Source organism: Emys orbicularis, chromosome 15, assembly GCF_028017835.1.
Source record: "Emys orbicularis isolate rEmyOrb1 chromosome 15, rEmyOrb1.hap1, whole genome shotgun sequence".
NCBI classification, from domain to species: Eukaryota; Metazoa; Chordata; order Testudines; family Emydidae; genus Emys; species Emys orbicularis.
This window is the reverse complement of record NC_088697.1, coordinates 4277272-4294119: the sequence shown is the minus strand read 5'-3', so window position 1 is coordinate 4294119 and position 16848 is coordinate 4277272. Positions and strand designations below refer to the sequence as shown.

Genomic DNA, 16848 nt, shown 5'->3' with positions numbered 1-16848 from the left:
CCTCCTCATCAGTCCTCATGGGAATCCCTGCTCAGTTCCAAAGGGTATTAAAACCTTCCTTAAGGGGTTACCTCTTGGTTAATTTGTAGCCCAAAGAGATCCTCCTCAGTCAACTCAAACTCAGCTGTTTCTCCCCAAAAAGTCTGTCTGTTTTCTTCCGTCCCCTGAAAGAGGTATAATCAGTCACTGCCCCATTTTGCAAAGGGCAAAGCTTCAAAAGCTGGAGATCTGCATAACTAGCCTTCAGAACTGGCATTCATCACCCCTTAGTGATACTAGATTGCACAGGAAACCCATCCCTCAGCCCTCCACAGTATCATCTGGCCCATCTCAGCATCGTAGTCTGTGAAGTATTCATGCTTTCAAGGGCTGGCTCAAATATACAGATAACAGTCATAACTAGGGCCAGTGTTGCTGGCAATGAAAATAGAGAAATTTCAGATTTTCAAAGCTGTATGTTTTGGAAATTTCAGATATGCATTGTATTAATACAAGAAATACATATTGACAAACGAGCAATATGTAATCCTTTACAGCATGAAAATGTATTGGGGGGAGGGGACAGGAGCATAGCTGCCGACTCGGTGGGTTCTTCAGGGCTGGAGCACCCACGGGGAAAAATTGGTGGGTGCTCTGCACCCACCGGCAGCCAAGCTCCCTGCCCCACCCCCCGCCCCAGCTCGCCTCTGCCTCCTCCCCTGAGCGCACCATGTCCCCACTTCTTCTCCAGGCTGTGGGAGGGTGGGGGAGGAGCAGAAACGTGGCGCCCTCGGGGGAGGAGGCGGGGCCGGGGCAGGGATTTGGGGAAGGAGTCCAATGGGGCAGTGAGGGGACGGAGTTGGGGCGGGGACTTTGGGGAAGGGGTTGGAATGGGGCGGGGCAGGGGCAGGAGGGGGTGGGGCAAGGGTAGAGTCGGTGTGGGGCCGGGAACAGGCGGAGGGGGGGCAAGCACCCCCCGGCACCAGGTGAAGTTGGCGCTTATGGACGAGAGCCAGCTCTCTGGGGGAGGTGGGGCCCACACACTGGGCATTGAGAGCCTAGAGCCAGCTGTGTATGGGGGAGAGGTGCTGTGGACACAGCCAAGAGCAGGTGTGAGCACCGTCCGCTGTGCAGCATGATGAGGGAGATGGGCATCCCACTGCTAAGTGTCCTCCCTGCCCAGGGGAAGCTCCACAGTGGTTTTGCTGAGCCCAAACTTGTATGAGGAGGGAAGAAATTGGCAGCAAGTCTCAACAGCAGCCAGCCTCTACCCTGCACCCTGGGGATGAGTCAGGTGTCTCTGGGCAGAAATCTGGGGGGTTATGACCCTGCATGCCCCACCCACCCTCTGATCAGCAATTCTGGATATGAAGGGTGATTCCAGAAATGAAGAGTAATTTTGGGGGGGGGATGCAGTAATAGCGGCAATTTCTGGAAAACACTGGTCCTAGTCATAACATTAAATACGATAGTCTCAAGATGTATGCCTGTGTTCATCAGATCTGTCACTCTGCCCTCACGTAGTTCACTCTGCTGGTGGGTTCTACCCCTTCCCCCATTCTGTGTCTGTCTTATCTATTTAGATTGTAAATTCTTCAGGGCATGGGTCATCTAATATTGTATGTTTGTATGGTGCCTTCCACAACGGGGACCCACTCTTAGTTGGCCCTTATGCACTAAGATAATGAATATGATTTATAATAACAATAACCCTCCTTCCACTTTGAGCCACGGAAGCCGACCTTGGGATGTTACAGCTTAAAAATGGTCTGGGTTAAAACCATGGAATATTCTTTGTGACAAGTATCCCACAAATTCCACGGACCTCCCTTGTTTTCTTTGCCTTGAGCAGGGTTTCCAGTTTCCAAACCTGATGTGATCTCACAGCTGGAACGAGGGGAAGAGCCGTGGGTCCCAGACCTCCAGGGCTCTGAGAAAGAAGTGCTCCCAAGAGTTGCCTGCACAGGTGAGGAATGGGTTAAACCAACTCAAAAACTGTCTGTGAATACAGGAAACATTTGGGATGCCCTACAAAGACCTTGTGAGCTCTCCAAGTTTAGGATTGTTCTCAGCAGGTGTGGAATCATTATGGCAGATGTCATTCATGGATTCCCACCTATCCTGACTGACAACTGGCAGCAGGTCCCTCCCCGATCTCGCGTTCCCCTGAGTGTTCTGGTGAGATGTGGACCAAAACTGATCCCTTCCTCTCTCCTCTGGGGAAGGGTTTTGGGAAAATCAGCTCCTGATAGGCTTGATCTCTCCTGCACATATTTTGGTTTGTTCATCCCTTTTTCCATTCCTCTCTCTGAGATTTCCTTTCTCTCCGGCGCAGGAAGTGACCTATGTCTGGATCCTCTCTCTCTCCCATCGGGTGATGGGAGGGTGAGTGAGAACGAGGAGAAACCCCAGCAGGAAGATGCTGAGCAAATAGAAGCACATGGGATGTTATCAGGAAGATCCAAAGGGAATGATTCCGGGAGTTGTGCACTTCCAGAAAAAGCAAAAGCCTCTGAGAGTCAGCACAGGCCAGAGGAAAACTTCAGTAGCCACTCAGACCTTATTAAATGTGAAAGAATTAACTTGGAAGAGACATGCTACACATGCCATGAGTGTGGGAAAAGCTTCAATGTGAGCTCTGACCTTCTCACACATCAGCGAATCCACAGAGGAGAGACGCCCTACACATGCTCTGAGTGTGGGAAAAGCTTCAGTTATAGCTCACACCTTATTATACATCAGAGAATCCACACTGGAGAGACACCCTACACGTGCTCTGAGTGCGGGAAAAGCTTCAGTCAGAGCTCAAACCTTATCACACATTACAGAATCCACACTGGCATGTCACCCTACAGATGTTCTGAGTGTGGGAAAAGCTTCAGTCATAGATCAGCCCTTATTAGACACCAGGGAATCCACACTGGAGAGACACCCTACACGTGCTCTGAGTGTGGGAAAACCTTCAGGCTTAGCTCAGCCCTTACCATACATTGGAAAATCCACAGTGGAGAGACACCCTACACATGCAATAGCTGCGGGAAAAGCTTCAGTCATAGCTCAGCCCTTATTAGACACCGGAGAATCCACACGGGTGAGATGCCCTACATGTGCTCTGAGTGTAGGAAACCCTTCAGGCATAGCTCAGCCCTTACCATACATTGGAGAATCCACAGTGGAGAGAGACCCTACACATGCAATAACTGCGGGAAAAGCTTCAGGCATAGCTCAGCCCTTATTAGACATCAGAAAATCCACATGGGCGAGAACTGTAACAAATGCCTTGACTAGGGCTGGCCAAAGATTTTTTTTTTTTAAATCACATTTGCTAATGCCCACATAGTGATCTCTGCACCATCTTCACCGTAGTCTCTCAGCTGAGTTGCCTGCTTCTGCCTTTTGCAGCTCACCCTTCTTTGGGATCAGTCCTGTGATCTTTTCTATCAACTCCTTTCCTTTTGAGTCATAGGAGTGTGTGTTCCTCCAGCCAGGAATGTTCATCAGCTCCAGGTGGGGAAGAGAGGTTTGATCCCAACAAGCTACACTGAGGCAAAAACTACCTGTGCCTTACAGCCACTAGGACTGTACATGGCGTTGGCTGCCCGAGTTAGTGATCTTGGTGTAAAACCACAACTAGAGTTGCAGTGCAGATGCAGCCCAGGTGCAGTGGTTGGCAGTAGCTTTCCCCTTGACCTGACCTAAACTCTATCACTTCTCCTAGTCTAAAAACAAACCCTGAGCATCACGGTTATACTGTTCCCCCATTTCAAAGCAATTGTTAGTCATCAAGTTTCCCCTTCAGGAACAAATTATCTCATTCCCAGTTGCTCTGATATTGCTTCAGGTTGGGCTGGAGAGCAGATATTTCTACTACCATTTTCCTCACTTAAAATATATTGAACTATAAGAAAGAGCAGGAACAGGGCAGGGATAGGAAAAAATGTCATTTCACCCTCTGTAACAACAGAAGAAGATAGGGTACGTCAGAGGGATTTCCTTATTCCCCATCACCATCCCGATCCCCCTGTTGTTCAATTGGTTAGGTCAATATTTTTTCTAAATGGCTGGGAAGAGGATTCCCTAGTAAATGACTTGCAACTAAGCAAAATACCCATGCATTTGCCTCCCAAAGCAGTTGTGGCCCAGGCTCTACAGGAGGTCGCTCCTGAAGATATCTCCTTCCTAATCAGGTGCGTGTTGCCTATTATTTGGGAAATGCAATCTCTAGCTAGGTAGGGATGGGAAAAATGGAAGTGACATTTCTGTTCAGCTCAGCCCTGGGAGGAGATGCTGCAAATGTGTAGAAAATGAAATCCGTGTTGAATGTGATACAGCTGCAGAAAGAACCCTATTTTTAATAGATACCTGACATTTGGTGTCTTACAGGGTTTCTAAACCGCACCTGAATTTAGTCCCTAATTTAAATCTGTGCCACCAGATTAAAGAAATAAAAGGGCATATTTGGGGGAGTTATACCTCACTATAGCTACTGATATGTTGGGTGGTTGGTGAAGAATTCTACGCCAGAGAAGTGTAAAATTACTCCAAGTAAGGTCAAAGATTTGACAAGAACTCAGGTAGAAATTGCAGGTACGAGTGGTTGATTTTTCACCCCAGAGATGGAAACTATGGTGACTGTGGCCCAGGTAAACTATTTTTAGAATGCTGCTCCTTAGTTAAGTGGCATTGCTCACGGCCCTAAAGGATGCCACGATTAAATTATAAACAATTGTCCTTTACCATTTGGATCCAAAGTTTCATGAAGCACAGAGAGAAACAGCTGATTCCTTCAGAGCCATTCCATGCCTATGGGTCCCAATCTGGCTGCCTTGTTGGACAAGAAGCAGTTCCATGCTGCGCAAATGAGGGAATGTATCAGATTCCAAGTTCAGACTGCAGGATACATGAATGCTGAGTCCTGACTCTGTGGTTGGTCTCTTAGACTACATTTACACTACAACCGGGGTCGACACTTTGAGATCCATCCACCAGCAGTCTATTTAGCAGGTCTAGTGAAGACCCACCAGATCAACAGCAGATCGCTCTCCAGTTGACCCCTGTACTCTGCCCCCAACGAGAAGAGTAAGGTAAGTCGACAGGAGAGTTTCTCCCGTCGACTCCCTGCGGTGTAGACCCCACGGTAACTCGACCTAAGGTACGTCGACTGCAGCTACGTTATTCATGTAGCTGGAGTTGCGTAGCATAGGTCGACTTTTGCGATAGTGTGGACATAGCCTTAGTTTTGCTCTTCAATCTAACGCATTTGTATCACTTCTCCACCTTCTGCTACTTTGAAAGATTAGAAAGTGTGAAAATAGAGCACAGGTGGTTTTTCTCATGATGCAACCTTCCCAAGTAGTGTGAGACCCCTTCCACCCACTCTTCTGGGAGAAGACCCAGGGAGAAATGAACTCACAGAAATGGAAGGCTCCTAGTTTATTGTAGAATATGACTTCACGTAAAGCTGACGGGTGGAAATGGGAATTAAGAGAAAACTGCCCTATAGGTTTATATTTTGTAATCTTTGAATAAATTGTTATCAGTAACAATGAAATTAAACATGAAGTTAACTAGTGTAACGTAAGAGGCTGATTCTGTGATAACTTTCAGTGTTACAATGTAATTCAGGTTTTCTTCTAGGTCTCTCCCTGCCCTTTCCTACTATATAGGAAATGGTGGCCAATCCTGAAAAGTAAAACCTCATTCCAAAGGAATTAGAGTGGGGGAACATGTGAGAGAAATAGCATGTACGAGAATAGAGACCCAATATAGACTGTTATTATTTCTATTTCAAATGGAATTTATTTTGATAAACTTTAAAATAAATTTTCTGTTAAGAGGAAAATTGCTTGAGATAAGATGTGTAACCTTTTACTCAGTTAGAGGGTAACAGCCACAGAGTTCCCCAATTTGCTTTTTTGCTAAGCAAAGACACATCAGGCAGGAGATGTCAGTATTTAAAATGGTGATGGATGCATGATGATTTATTTTTGCAGCCAGTTATTTTTATGGGTGCTGAGGCCCCTTTTCCTTTGGAGGAGGCCAGCTGTTAGAGCCCAGCCATTTAACCCTCAGGCCTGGCCATGGAAACCTCCCCATAAATGGCCTTATGTTTCTTTCATGTTTGATACCTTTGGGGTTCGCACGTCCACACTACATGCGGTTTATGACACCAGATATTTTGAGAAAACTGCTGGGTTAAGCGGGGCTATTCCAAACTGACGTTGGCCCAAACTCTGCCTCATTTCAATTGGAGTGGAACACGTCTGTATCGAAGGATTAGTTCACACCTGATTTGCCCAGAGACCTCGGGGGAGGTGTAGTAAGGTGGGGTAAGCTGGAATCTACAACAATTAAAGTTAAAGGTAAGGGTGGAAGTCCTTCAGCTTTCAGATCAACAAGCCTGTTCTGTTCATTCCCTCTGAAGCATCTGGCACTGGTCACTCTCAGGCAGCATACTGGGCTAGATGGACCATTGGTCTGACCTAGTATGACCATTCTTGCGTTCTATGTTATGTAAGTTATCTAAGAGAGACTGACTTAGGGCCCCTTACTGAATGAGGGAGGCAACCTAGTGACCGAGGATGTGGAAAAAGCTAATGTGCTCAATGATTTTTTTGCCTCTGTCTTCACAAACAAGGTCAGCTCCCAGACTGCTGCACTGGGCAGCACAATATGGGGAGAAGGTGACCAGCCCTTTGTGGAGAAAGAAATGGTTCGGGACTATTTAGAAAAACTGGACGTGCACAAGTCCATGGGGCCGGATGCGCTGCATCCGAGGGTGCTAAAGGAGTTGGCGGATGAGATTGCAGAGCCATTAGCCATTATTTTTGAAAACTCATGGCGATCGGGGGAGGTCCCGGATGACTGGAAAAAGGCTAATGTAGTGCCCATCTTTAAAAAAGGGAAGAAGGAGGATCCGGGGAACTACAGGCCAGTCAGCCTCACCTCAGTCCCTGGAAAAATCATGGAGCAGGTCCTCAAGGAATCAATTATGAAACACTTAGAGGAGAGGAAAGTGATCAGGAACAGTCAGCATGGATTCACCAAGGGGAAGTCGTGCCTGACTAACCTAATTGCCTTCTATGATGAGATAACTGGCTCTGTGGATGAGGGGAAAGCAGTGGATGTGTTATTCCTTGACTTTAGCAAAGCTTTTGATGCAGTCTCCCACAGTATTCTTGCTGCCAAGTTAAAGAAGTATGGGCTGGAAGAATGGACTGTAAGGTGGATAGAAAGCTGGCTAGATCGTCGGGCTCAACGGGTAGTGATCAATGGCTCCATGTCTAGTTGGCAGCTGGTTTCAAGCGGAGTGCCCCAAGGGTCAGTCCTGGGGCCGGTTTTGTTTAATATCTTTATTAATGATCTGGAGGATGGTGTGGACTGCACTCTCAGCAAGTTTGCGATGACACTAAACTAGGAGGCGTGGTAGATACACTAGAGGGTAGGGATCGGATACAGAGGGACCTAGACAAATTAGAGGATTGGGCCAAAAGAAACCTGATGAGGTTCAACAAGGACAAGTGCAGAGTCCTGCACTTAGGACGGAAGAATCCCATGCACAGCTACAGACTAGGGACCGAATGGCTAGGTAGCAGTTCTGCAGAAAAGGATCTAGGGGTCACAGTGGACGAGAAGCTGGATATGAGTCAACAGTGTGCTCTTGTTGCCAAGAAGGCTAACGGCATTTTGGGCTGTATAAGTAGGGGCATTGCCAGCAGATCGAGGGACGTGATTGTTCCCCTTCATTCGACAATGGTGAGGCCTCATCTGGAGTACTGTGTCCAGTTTTGGGCCCCACACTACAAGAAGGATGTGGAAAAATTGGAAAGAGTCCAGCGGAGGGCAACAAAAATGATTAGGGGTCTGGAGCGCATGACTTATGAGGAGAGGCTGAGGGAACTGGGATTGTTTAGTCTCCAGAAGAGAAGAATGAGGGGGGATTTGATAGCAGCCTTCAACTACCTGAATGGGGGTTCCAAAGAGGATGGAACTCGGCTGTTCTCAATGGTGGCAGATGACAGAACAAGGAGCAATGGTCTCAAGTTGCAGTGGGGGAGGTCTAGGTTGGATATTAGGAAACTATTTCACTAGGAGGGTAGTGAAGCACTGGAATGCGTTACCTAGGGAGGTGGTGGAGTCTCCTTCCTTGGAGGTTTTTAAGGCCCGGCTTGACAAAGCCCTGGCTGGGATGATTTAGTTGGGAATTGGTCCTGCTTTGAGCAGGGGGTTGGACTAGATGACCTCCTGAGGTTCCTTCCAACCCTGATATTCTATGATTCTATGACTGCCAGGATCCCAGGACTGATCCCCTCTGGGGAATGAAGCACAACAGCGACAGGCTATGCAGCCTTCACTAGTCTCCCTGTACCTGAAAAGCCTGCAACCGGAAGTGCTGGACCATCTATGCCATTACCTGGTTCCTAAACTGCAGCTACAGTTCCTACTCCATGCGAATCCAAAGACAAAGAGCTGCAGAGATCCAACCCCTCGTAATCTTTGAAATGTATTTTCCTTTTTCTATTTTTATCTGTTTTTTTATGAAGGTGGAGCCTTCCCAGCCTTTCTACTAGATTGGGGTGTAACAGTGTGGCTCAGTGGGGGTGAGTGTGTGAATACCTTTGAAATCTACACAGGGAAGATGTTAGGACAAATAGTTCCCCAAATCTTAATAGCCTTAAAACTCTTCCCTATGAAATGACTGAATGCATGCTCCTTTACCTATGGAAGCATTGCAAGGAATTGAGCTGTCTGATATAAATTGTTCAGTGAGAGCTATTTGAACATTTTACTAATGTCTCAATAAGGTCTGTATCTGTGTTTTGGGGTGAGAGGGTGATGAGAAGTATTAGCTACACAATAGTGAAATCTAAGGAGAAAACTAATTAGCTTTGAGGTTGTAGGCTAAATGTAAGCAATAATTTGGATTCGATATTGAAATATTCAGCTGGCTAAATCTGGAATGCACTGCCTGGGTGAAAATCTCTGATTGGGGTTTCAGCATCACTAAATACGCACCTGCCTCCATGGGTTGCTGTTTTAGGATTTATAAGGGTTGATTTTCTGCTGTATTAGATGGTTTGACTAAATTGACGACTTGATTCCAATGCAATATCCTTGTTAACTGACTGATTTACTGATTTGCCCTGAACTTTGTCACTGTATTGTTTAACCGTTAGTTAGCTGAGTAGTATTTATAGTCATTTAGCCTTACTGATGTGTGTTCTTGGTTTTATTTGTTCATGTTAATAAAACATGTGTGACGCTCTGTACCTCGGGGAAACACCCAGCACCCCCTTGTTCATCCTTGTAAAATGATTGTGTGGTATCCAATGCAAAGTTTGTCACGTTGGGTGTCTTCGGAAGGCTCATGATGCACTGAGCATGGTTGTTAGTGATGTTATAGTAATTGTTACAGTAATGTTACAGTAAGGTTATAGGTTATAATTTCATGTATATAGTTATGAGGCTGAAAATGTATCCTCATGGGTTAAAGCAAGCCCAGGCAAAACTCTCCAAGAACAGAGAGGCAGTTCAGACCTCGTCAGGGCATGGATGGGACGAACCCAGCCCAGCCTCACAGGAACAATGGACACTTGTTTAGGCAGCAACAAAAGAATCTGTTAGACCCTTGAGGGAGTCACCCCCTTCCTTTGGGCAGTTTGGGACTGCGATGAGGTAATGCTCACCTGACTCTGAAAGGTGGGGGCAAAGCCAAGAGGAAAGAAAGGACATGATAAAAGGGAGAGACATTTGCCATGCTGGCTCGCTCTCTTCCACCTACATCTACAGATGCCACCACCATCAAGGGACTGAAACGCTGATCAAAGGGGAGAGCCTGACTGAAAAGTAACCAGCCAGCCTGTGGTGAGAAGCATCTAAGTTTTTAAGGACATTGAAAGTGTTAAGATCAGCTTAGAATGCGTTTTGCTTTTATTTCATTTGGCCAAATCTGACTTGTGCTTTGACTTATAATCACTTTAAATCTATCTTTATAGTTAATAAATTTGTTTTGTTTTTTTTATTCTACCTGAAGCAGTGCATTTGGTTTGAAGCGTGTCAGAGACTCCCCTTGGGATAACAAGCCTGGTACATATCAATTTCTTTGTTAAATTGACAAACTCATATAAGCTTGCAGCATCCAGTGGGCATAACTGGACACTGCAAGACGGAGGTTCTTAGGGTTGTGTCATTCACTTGCAAGTAGCTGGGAGCAGTTTACATACCAGAGGCTATGCATGAACAGCCCAGGAGTGGGGGTTCTCACAGCAGAGCAGGGTAAGGCTGGCTCCCAGAGTCAAGTATTGGAGTGGACTAGCAGATCACCGGTTCAGATAACACCAGAGGGGAACGTCACAACATGTAACTGGGATATTGAGTCATTTCTTTCAATAAGCAACAGGAGCTGGAACAGTGGAGAATCTGAGTGGAGATCAACAACTCCACATCTGAGCCTTATCAGATTCCTCTAAATTAATACTTTGTTTCCCAAAGTAGAACATCTATCTTAGCTCCAGCTGTGGCCAGGTGGGGAGGGACAGCTCAGACCATCACAAGGGAAATAAGCTCCCCTACCCAGGCTTTCAGGAATTTGGGGAGGGGGTGCAGTGTGTCTGAGTGAGGAGAGATCAGTAAGGTGGGGGTGATCTGAGTAGGGATCAGGGGTCTTGCTCTGCAGTCACGGTCATGGCCATGCCCAATCCTTACCACAGTCTGGTTTGCTCAGGGGTTGTGCCTCGTCAGGCCAAGACGGGGTTGCAGGTCTGGTTGGAAGGGCTGGAAAAGGTAGTGAACAGCTTGTAGATTTCAGCCAGCAGGGTGTTGGCAGAGTAAATGTGTGTGTGTGTTAATGGGACCTTGCTGAAAGAGGACAGGATGAAGGTGGTGCGGGCAACTGTAACTGCATTTCCTGCTTTTCAGAAGTTTGAGTTTTGCCGATATAGAGGTTCTGCAAGGGGCTGATATTGCACAGCAAACCTTAACTCTGCATAAGGAAGTGTTTTGCCCTTTAATTAATACTGCCCCCTCAGTATTAACTGGGCTGTTATGCTGACTCCAGAGCTAAATGCTTAGAAAGAAAACAATGAAAATATCCACTGTTCGTGACTCATTTAAAACAAATCATGTCCCTCCTGTCTGCACGGGCAATGGTGAGGGGAAACAAAGCCAAGTGACTGAGGGCCATTCCTTCAGGGGAGAAATGTAACCACTTCCATTCTCTGTATCTTTACTATAAAGGAAAGGAACAAGAAAACTGAGTTCACAGAGAAAAAGTGGCAGATTTCTTTTCTCTCCAAGAGCCTGAGAGCAAACCCTGTTCGCCACATGACCCTTTTCTTTATATTTAACTCCTCCCCGTTGGGCTGGATTACTGCTAGTAACAACCCCTCGCTCTACTCCCTTCAGCGTCTCAATGTGGTTACGATTAGATGAGTAATGTCTGTCCTTTCCCCTTCAACCTGCCTCAGCTAGAGATAAGGAAGTTCTCCCTCACCAGGTGCCCTAGCCATTTGTCTGTGTGTCCACCACCATCTGTCCTTCCACTGGCAATCTTCTCAGATCACTGCACAGGGAAGAGAGCTGAGTGCCTGTGTCATAACTATAAAGGGAAGGGTAACAGCTCTCCTGTGTACAGTACTAAAATCCCTCCTGGTCAGAGACTCCAAAATCCTTTTACCTGTAAAGGGTTAAGAAGCTCGGGTAACCTGGCTGACACCTGACCCAAAGGACCAATAAGGGAACAAGATACTTTCAAATCTTGGGGGGGGGGGGAAGGCTTTTGTGTGTGCTTTTGTTTGGAGGGGTTGTTCGCTCTTGGGACTGAGAGGGACCAGACATCAATCCAGGTTCTCCCCATCTTTCTAAACAAGTCTCTCTTATTTCAAAATTGTAAGTAAAAGCCAGGCAAGGCGTCTTAGATTTACTTTGTTTTCTCAACTTGTAAATGTACCTTTTACTAGAGTGTTTATCTTTGTTTGCTATACTTTGAACCTAAGACAGAGGGGGGTCCTCTGAGCTCTTTAAGTTTGATTACCCTGTAAAGTTATTTTCCATACTGATTTTACAGAGATGATTTTTACCTTTTTTCTTTAATTAAAAGCCTTCTTTTTAAGAACCTGATTGATTTCTCCTTGTCTTAAGATCCAAGGGGGTTTGGATCTGTATTCACCAGGAGTTGGTGAAAAGGAAGGAGGGGGGAAGGGTCAATTTCTCCTTATTTAAGATCCAAGGAGTTTGGATCTGTATTCACCAGGGAATTGGTGAGAGGTTTTCTAAAAGCTTCCCAGGGTAGGGAATGGTGGCAGCGGACCAGAACTAAGCTGGTAGTTAAGCTTAGAAGTCCTCATGCAGGCCCCTACATTTGTACCCTAAAGTTCAAAGTGGGGATACAACCTTGACATGGTGGCACAGCGGTGGAGATCGTTTTAAACCCAAAAGCCAGTAAGAGATTTTTTTTTTCCTTCTAGCTGCTTGGAAAGCAGAGCTGAAGGTAGATGCATATCTTATCTCTCCTTGCCTGAAGGCAGAGGTGTTAAGTTTTTTTTAACGAGGGCCTTTGTTAAGAGAAGGGTTCAAAGCGAGCAAACTTTGACTGGTAAAGGCAATTTACAAGCTGAATTGTTTTTTTTTCTTTTTACATCCTCGGGAGTAGCTTGTTAAAAAGTCTCTGTTAACTCAGCAGCAGCCAGAGCTAAGTACATCCCAGTTTCAGTCAACTGCAGAGGGGTGTGACCCAGCACAAGAAAACAGGAAAATGACTACCAAAGAAGTAGCTAACAAAATAGAACTGGCCAAACTAGAAGCAGAAGAAAATGAAAGAAAACATCAGAGACTGCTTCAAATTAAAAAACTTGAAGAGGAGGCCCATGAAAGAGAAGAGAAAGCCAAAGAGGAGGCCCACAAGAGAGAGATGGAGCTGGAAAAAGCCAAAGAGGAGGCGAGAGAAAAAGAAAGGAAGCATGAACTGGAAGCAGCAAGGGCTAAGCAGGATGCATCAGACCATCCTAGCAACTCCTCTCCAGGTACCACTTCCCATCCCAGAAAATTCCCCACCTACAAGGCAGGCGATGATACTGAGGCCTTCTTAGAAAATTTTGAAAGGGCCTGCCTTGGATACAGCCTCACTACAGACCAGTACATGGTAGAGCTGAGGCCGCAGCTCAGTGGACCCTTAGCAGAGGTGGCGGCTGAAATGCCTAAGGAACACATGAACAGTTATGAACTTTTTAAAAACAAGGCCAGAATCAGAATGGGGCTAACACCCGAGCATGCCCGTCGGCGGTTCAGAGCCCTAAGGTGGAAACCAGATGTGTCATTTACCCGGCATGCCTACCACATTGACAAAAATTGTGATGCCTGGGTATCAGGAGCAAATGTTAAATCTCTGGAAGATCTGCTTTCCCTAGTAAAAATGGAGCATTTTTTAGAGGGTGTTCCTGAGGAAATAGAAAGGTACATCCTAGATAGGAAGCCCAAAACTGTAACCGAGGCGGGGGAGATTGGAGCCAAATGGGTGGAGGTGACAGAAAAGAAAAAAGCTAGTAGCAGTTGGAGCGAATATCAGAAGGGGCAAGCCGAAACAAAACCTTATCACCGGGGACAACCCAAGGCCCCACCCACATCCCAAGGGAAACCCCAGACGCCTTCTCACCCCACCACACCAGTCTCCATCAACCAACATCGCCCCGGTGATACCTTAGCAGGGCGATGTTTTAAATGTAATGAACTGGGGCATATAAAGGCTCACTGCCCCAAGAACCCCAACCGATTACAGTTCATTACACCCCAATCACACCAAAGATCCCCAGACCCAGATGCCTCTCTCATACCCTCGGAGCGAAGGGAAACCTTGAGAGTGGGCGGAAAGAAGGTTATCGCTTGGAGGGACACTGGGGCACAAGTGTCAACTATCCACCAATCCCTAGTGGACCCCAAACTCATCAACCCGGAGGCTCCAGTGACAATTCCTCCAGAGTCCAAGGAGGAACTGATGTCTCCAGCATCAAGGGAACAGTTCCAGGCCGAGCAGGAAGCAGATGACAGCCTTCAGAAAGCTTGGGCGGCGGCACGGAGCACCCCACCGCCTCTCAGCTCTTCTAACCGATCCCGGTTTGTTGTAGAACAAGGACTTTTATACAAGGAGACTCTTTCTGGTGGGCACCAGGAAGACTGGCATCCTCAAAGACAGTTGGTAGTTCCCACTAAGTATCGGGTAAAGCTCTTGAGCTTAGCCCATGATCATCCCAGTGGCCATTCTGGGGTGAACAGAACCAAAGACCGGTTGGGGAAGTCCTTCCACTGGGAGGGAATGGGCAAGGACGTTGCTAATTATGTCCGGTCTTGTGAGGTGTGCCAACGAGTGGGAAAGCCCCAAGACCAGGTTAAAGCCCCTCTCCAGCCACTACCCATAATTGAGGTCCCATTTCAGCGAGTAGCTGTGGATATTCTGGGTCCTTTCCCAAAGAAGACACCCAGAGGAAAGCAGTACGTACTGACTTTCATGGATTTTGCTACCCGATGGCCGGAAGCTGTACCCTTAAGCAACACCAGGGCTAACAGTGTGTGCCAGGCATTAGCAGACATTTTTGCCAGGGTAGGGTGGCCCTCCGACATACTTACAGATTCGGGAACTAATTTCCTGGCAGGGAACATGAAAAACCTGTGGGAAGCTCATGGGGTGAATCACTTGGTTGCCACCCCTCATCACCATCAAACCAATGGTCTGGTGGAGAGGTTTAATGGAACTTTGGGGGCCATGATACATAAATTCGTAAATGAACACTCCAATGATTGGGACCTAGTGTTGCAGCAGTTGCTTTTTGCCTACAGGGCTGTACCACATCCCAGTTTAGGGTTTTCACCATTTGAACTTGTGTATGGCCGCGAGGTTAAGGGGCCATTACAGTTGGTGAAGCAGCAATGGGAGGGGTTTACGCCTTCTCCAGGAACTAACATTCTAGACTTTGTAAGCAACCTACAAAGCATCCTCCGACACTCTTTAGCCCTTGCTAAAGAAAACCTAAAGGATGCTCAGGAAGAGCAAAAGGCCTGGTATGATAAACATTCCAGAGAACGGTCCTTCAAAGTAGGAGACCAAGTCATGGTCTTAAAGGCGCTCCAGGCCCATAAAATGGAAGCGTCGTGGGAAGGACCATTCACGGTCCAGGAGCGCCTAGGAGCTGTTAACTATCTCATAGCCTCCCCCACCTCCAACATAAAGCCTAAGGTATACCATGTTAATTCTCTTAAGCCCTTTTATTCCAGAGAATTAAACGTTTGCCAGTTTACAGCCCAGGAAATAGATGACGCTGAGTGGCCTGCAGGTGTCTACTACGAAGGAAAAAGGAATGGTGGCGTGGAAGAGGTGAACCTCTCCACGACCCTGGGACGTCTGCAGCGACAGCAGATCAAGGAGCTGTGCACAAGCTTTGCACCGATTTTCTCAGCCACTCCAGGACGGACCGATCGGGCATACCACTCCATTGACACAGGTAATGCTCACCCAATTAGAACCCCATCCTACCGGGAGTCACCTCATGCCCAAGCTGCTATACAAAGGGAGATCCAGGACATGCTACAGATGGGTATAATCCGCCCCTCTAGCAGTGCATGGGCATCTCCAGTGGTTCTAGTTCCCAAACCAGATGGGGAAATACGCTTTTGCGTGGACTACCGTAAGCTAAATGCTGTAACTCGTCCTGACAACTATCCAATGCCATGCACAGATGAGCTATTGGAAAAATTGGGACATGCCCAATTCATCTCTACTTTAGACTTAACCAAAGGGTACTGGCAAGTACCACTAGATGAACCCGCTAAGGAAAGTTCAGCCTTCGTCACCCAGGCAGGGGTGTATGAATTCAATGTACTTCCTTTCGGGTTGCGAAATGCACCCGCCACCTTCCAAAGACTTGTAGATGGTCTCCTAGTGGGATTGGGAGAATCTGCAGTTGCCTACCTCGATGATGTGGCCATTTTTTCTGATTCATGGACAGAACACCTGGAGCACCTGGAAAAAGTCTTCGAGCACATCCGGCAGGCAGAACTAACTGTTAAGGCTAAAAAGTGTCAAATAGGCCAAAACAGAGTGACGTACCTGGGGCACCAGGTGGGTCAAGGAACTATAAACCCCCTACAGGCCAAAGTGGATGCTATCCAAAAGTGGTCGGTTCCAAAGTCAAAGAAACAGGTCCAATCCTTCTTAGGCTTGGCCGGATATTATAGGCGATTTGTACCACACTACAGCCAAATCGCCGCCCCGCTGACAGACCTAACCAGAAATAAACAGCCAAATGCAGTTCAGTGGACTGATGAGTGTCAAAAGGCCTTTAACCAGCTTAAGGCAACACTCATGTCTGACCCTGTGCTAAGGGCCCCAGACTTTGACAAACCGTTCCTAGTAACCACAGATGCGTCCGAGCGAGGCGTGGGAGCAGTTTTAATGCAGGAAGGACCGGATCAAGAATTCCATCCTGTCGTGTTTCTCAGCAAGAAACTGTCTGAGAGGGAAAGCCACTGGTCAATCAGCGAAAAGGAATGCTACGCCATTGTGTACGCGCTGGAAAAGCTACGCCCATATGTTTGGGGACGGCGTTTCCAACTACAAACAGACCATGCTGCGCTACAGTGGCTTCATACCGCCAAGGGGAATAACAAAAAACTTCTTCGGTGGAGTTTAGCTCTCCAAGATTTTGATTTTGAAATACAACACATTTCGGGAGCTTCTAACAAAGTGGCTGATGCACTCTCCCGGGAAAGTTTCCCAGAGTTAACTGGTTAACAATTGTTCTTGGAATAAAACATATTGTTAGTTTTTATATAATCAGTAGTATGTCTAAAGGTACATGTGTTTTATTAACTGTGTTTTCTCCT

The 16848-nt window shown here is 46.9% G+C and overlaps 1 protein-coding gene across 1 annotated transcript in view; it reads left to right on the top strand.

Moving 5' to 3' along the window:
* Nucleotides 1–2820: 2820 nt before the first annotated feature.
* The window catches only part of LOC135889362 (zinc finger protein 208-like), a 510343-nt gene continuing 496315 nt past the window's right edge, over nt 2821–16848 (top strand). Inside the window, exon 1 of the mRNA XM_065417226.1 lies at nt 2821–3077. Coding sequence (XP_065273298.1) covers nt 2821–3077 — 257 coding nt within the window. The remainder of the gene's footprint in view (nt 3078–16848) is intronic.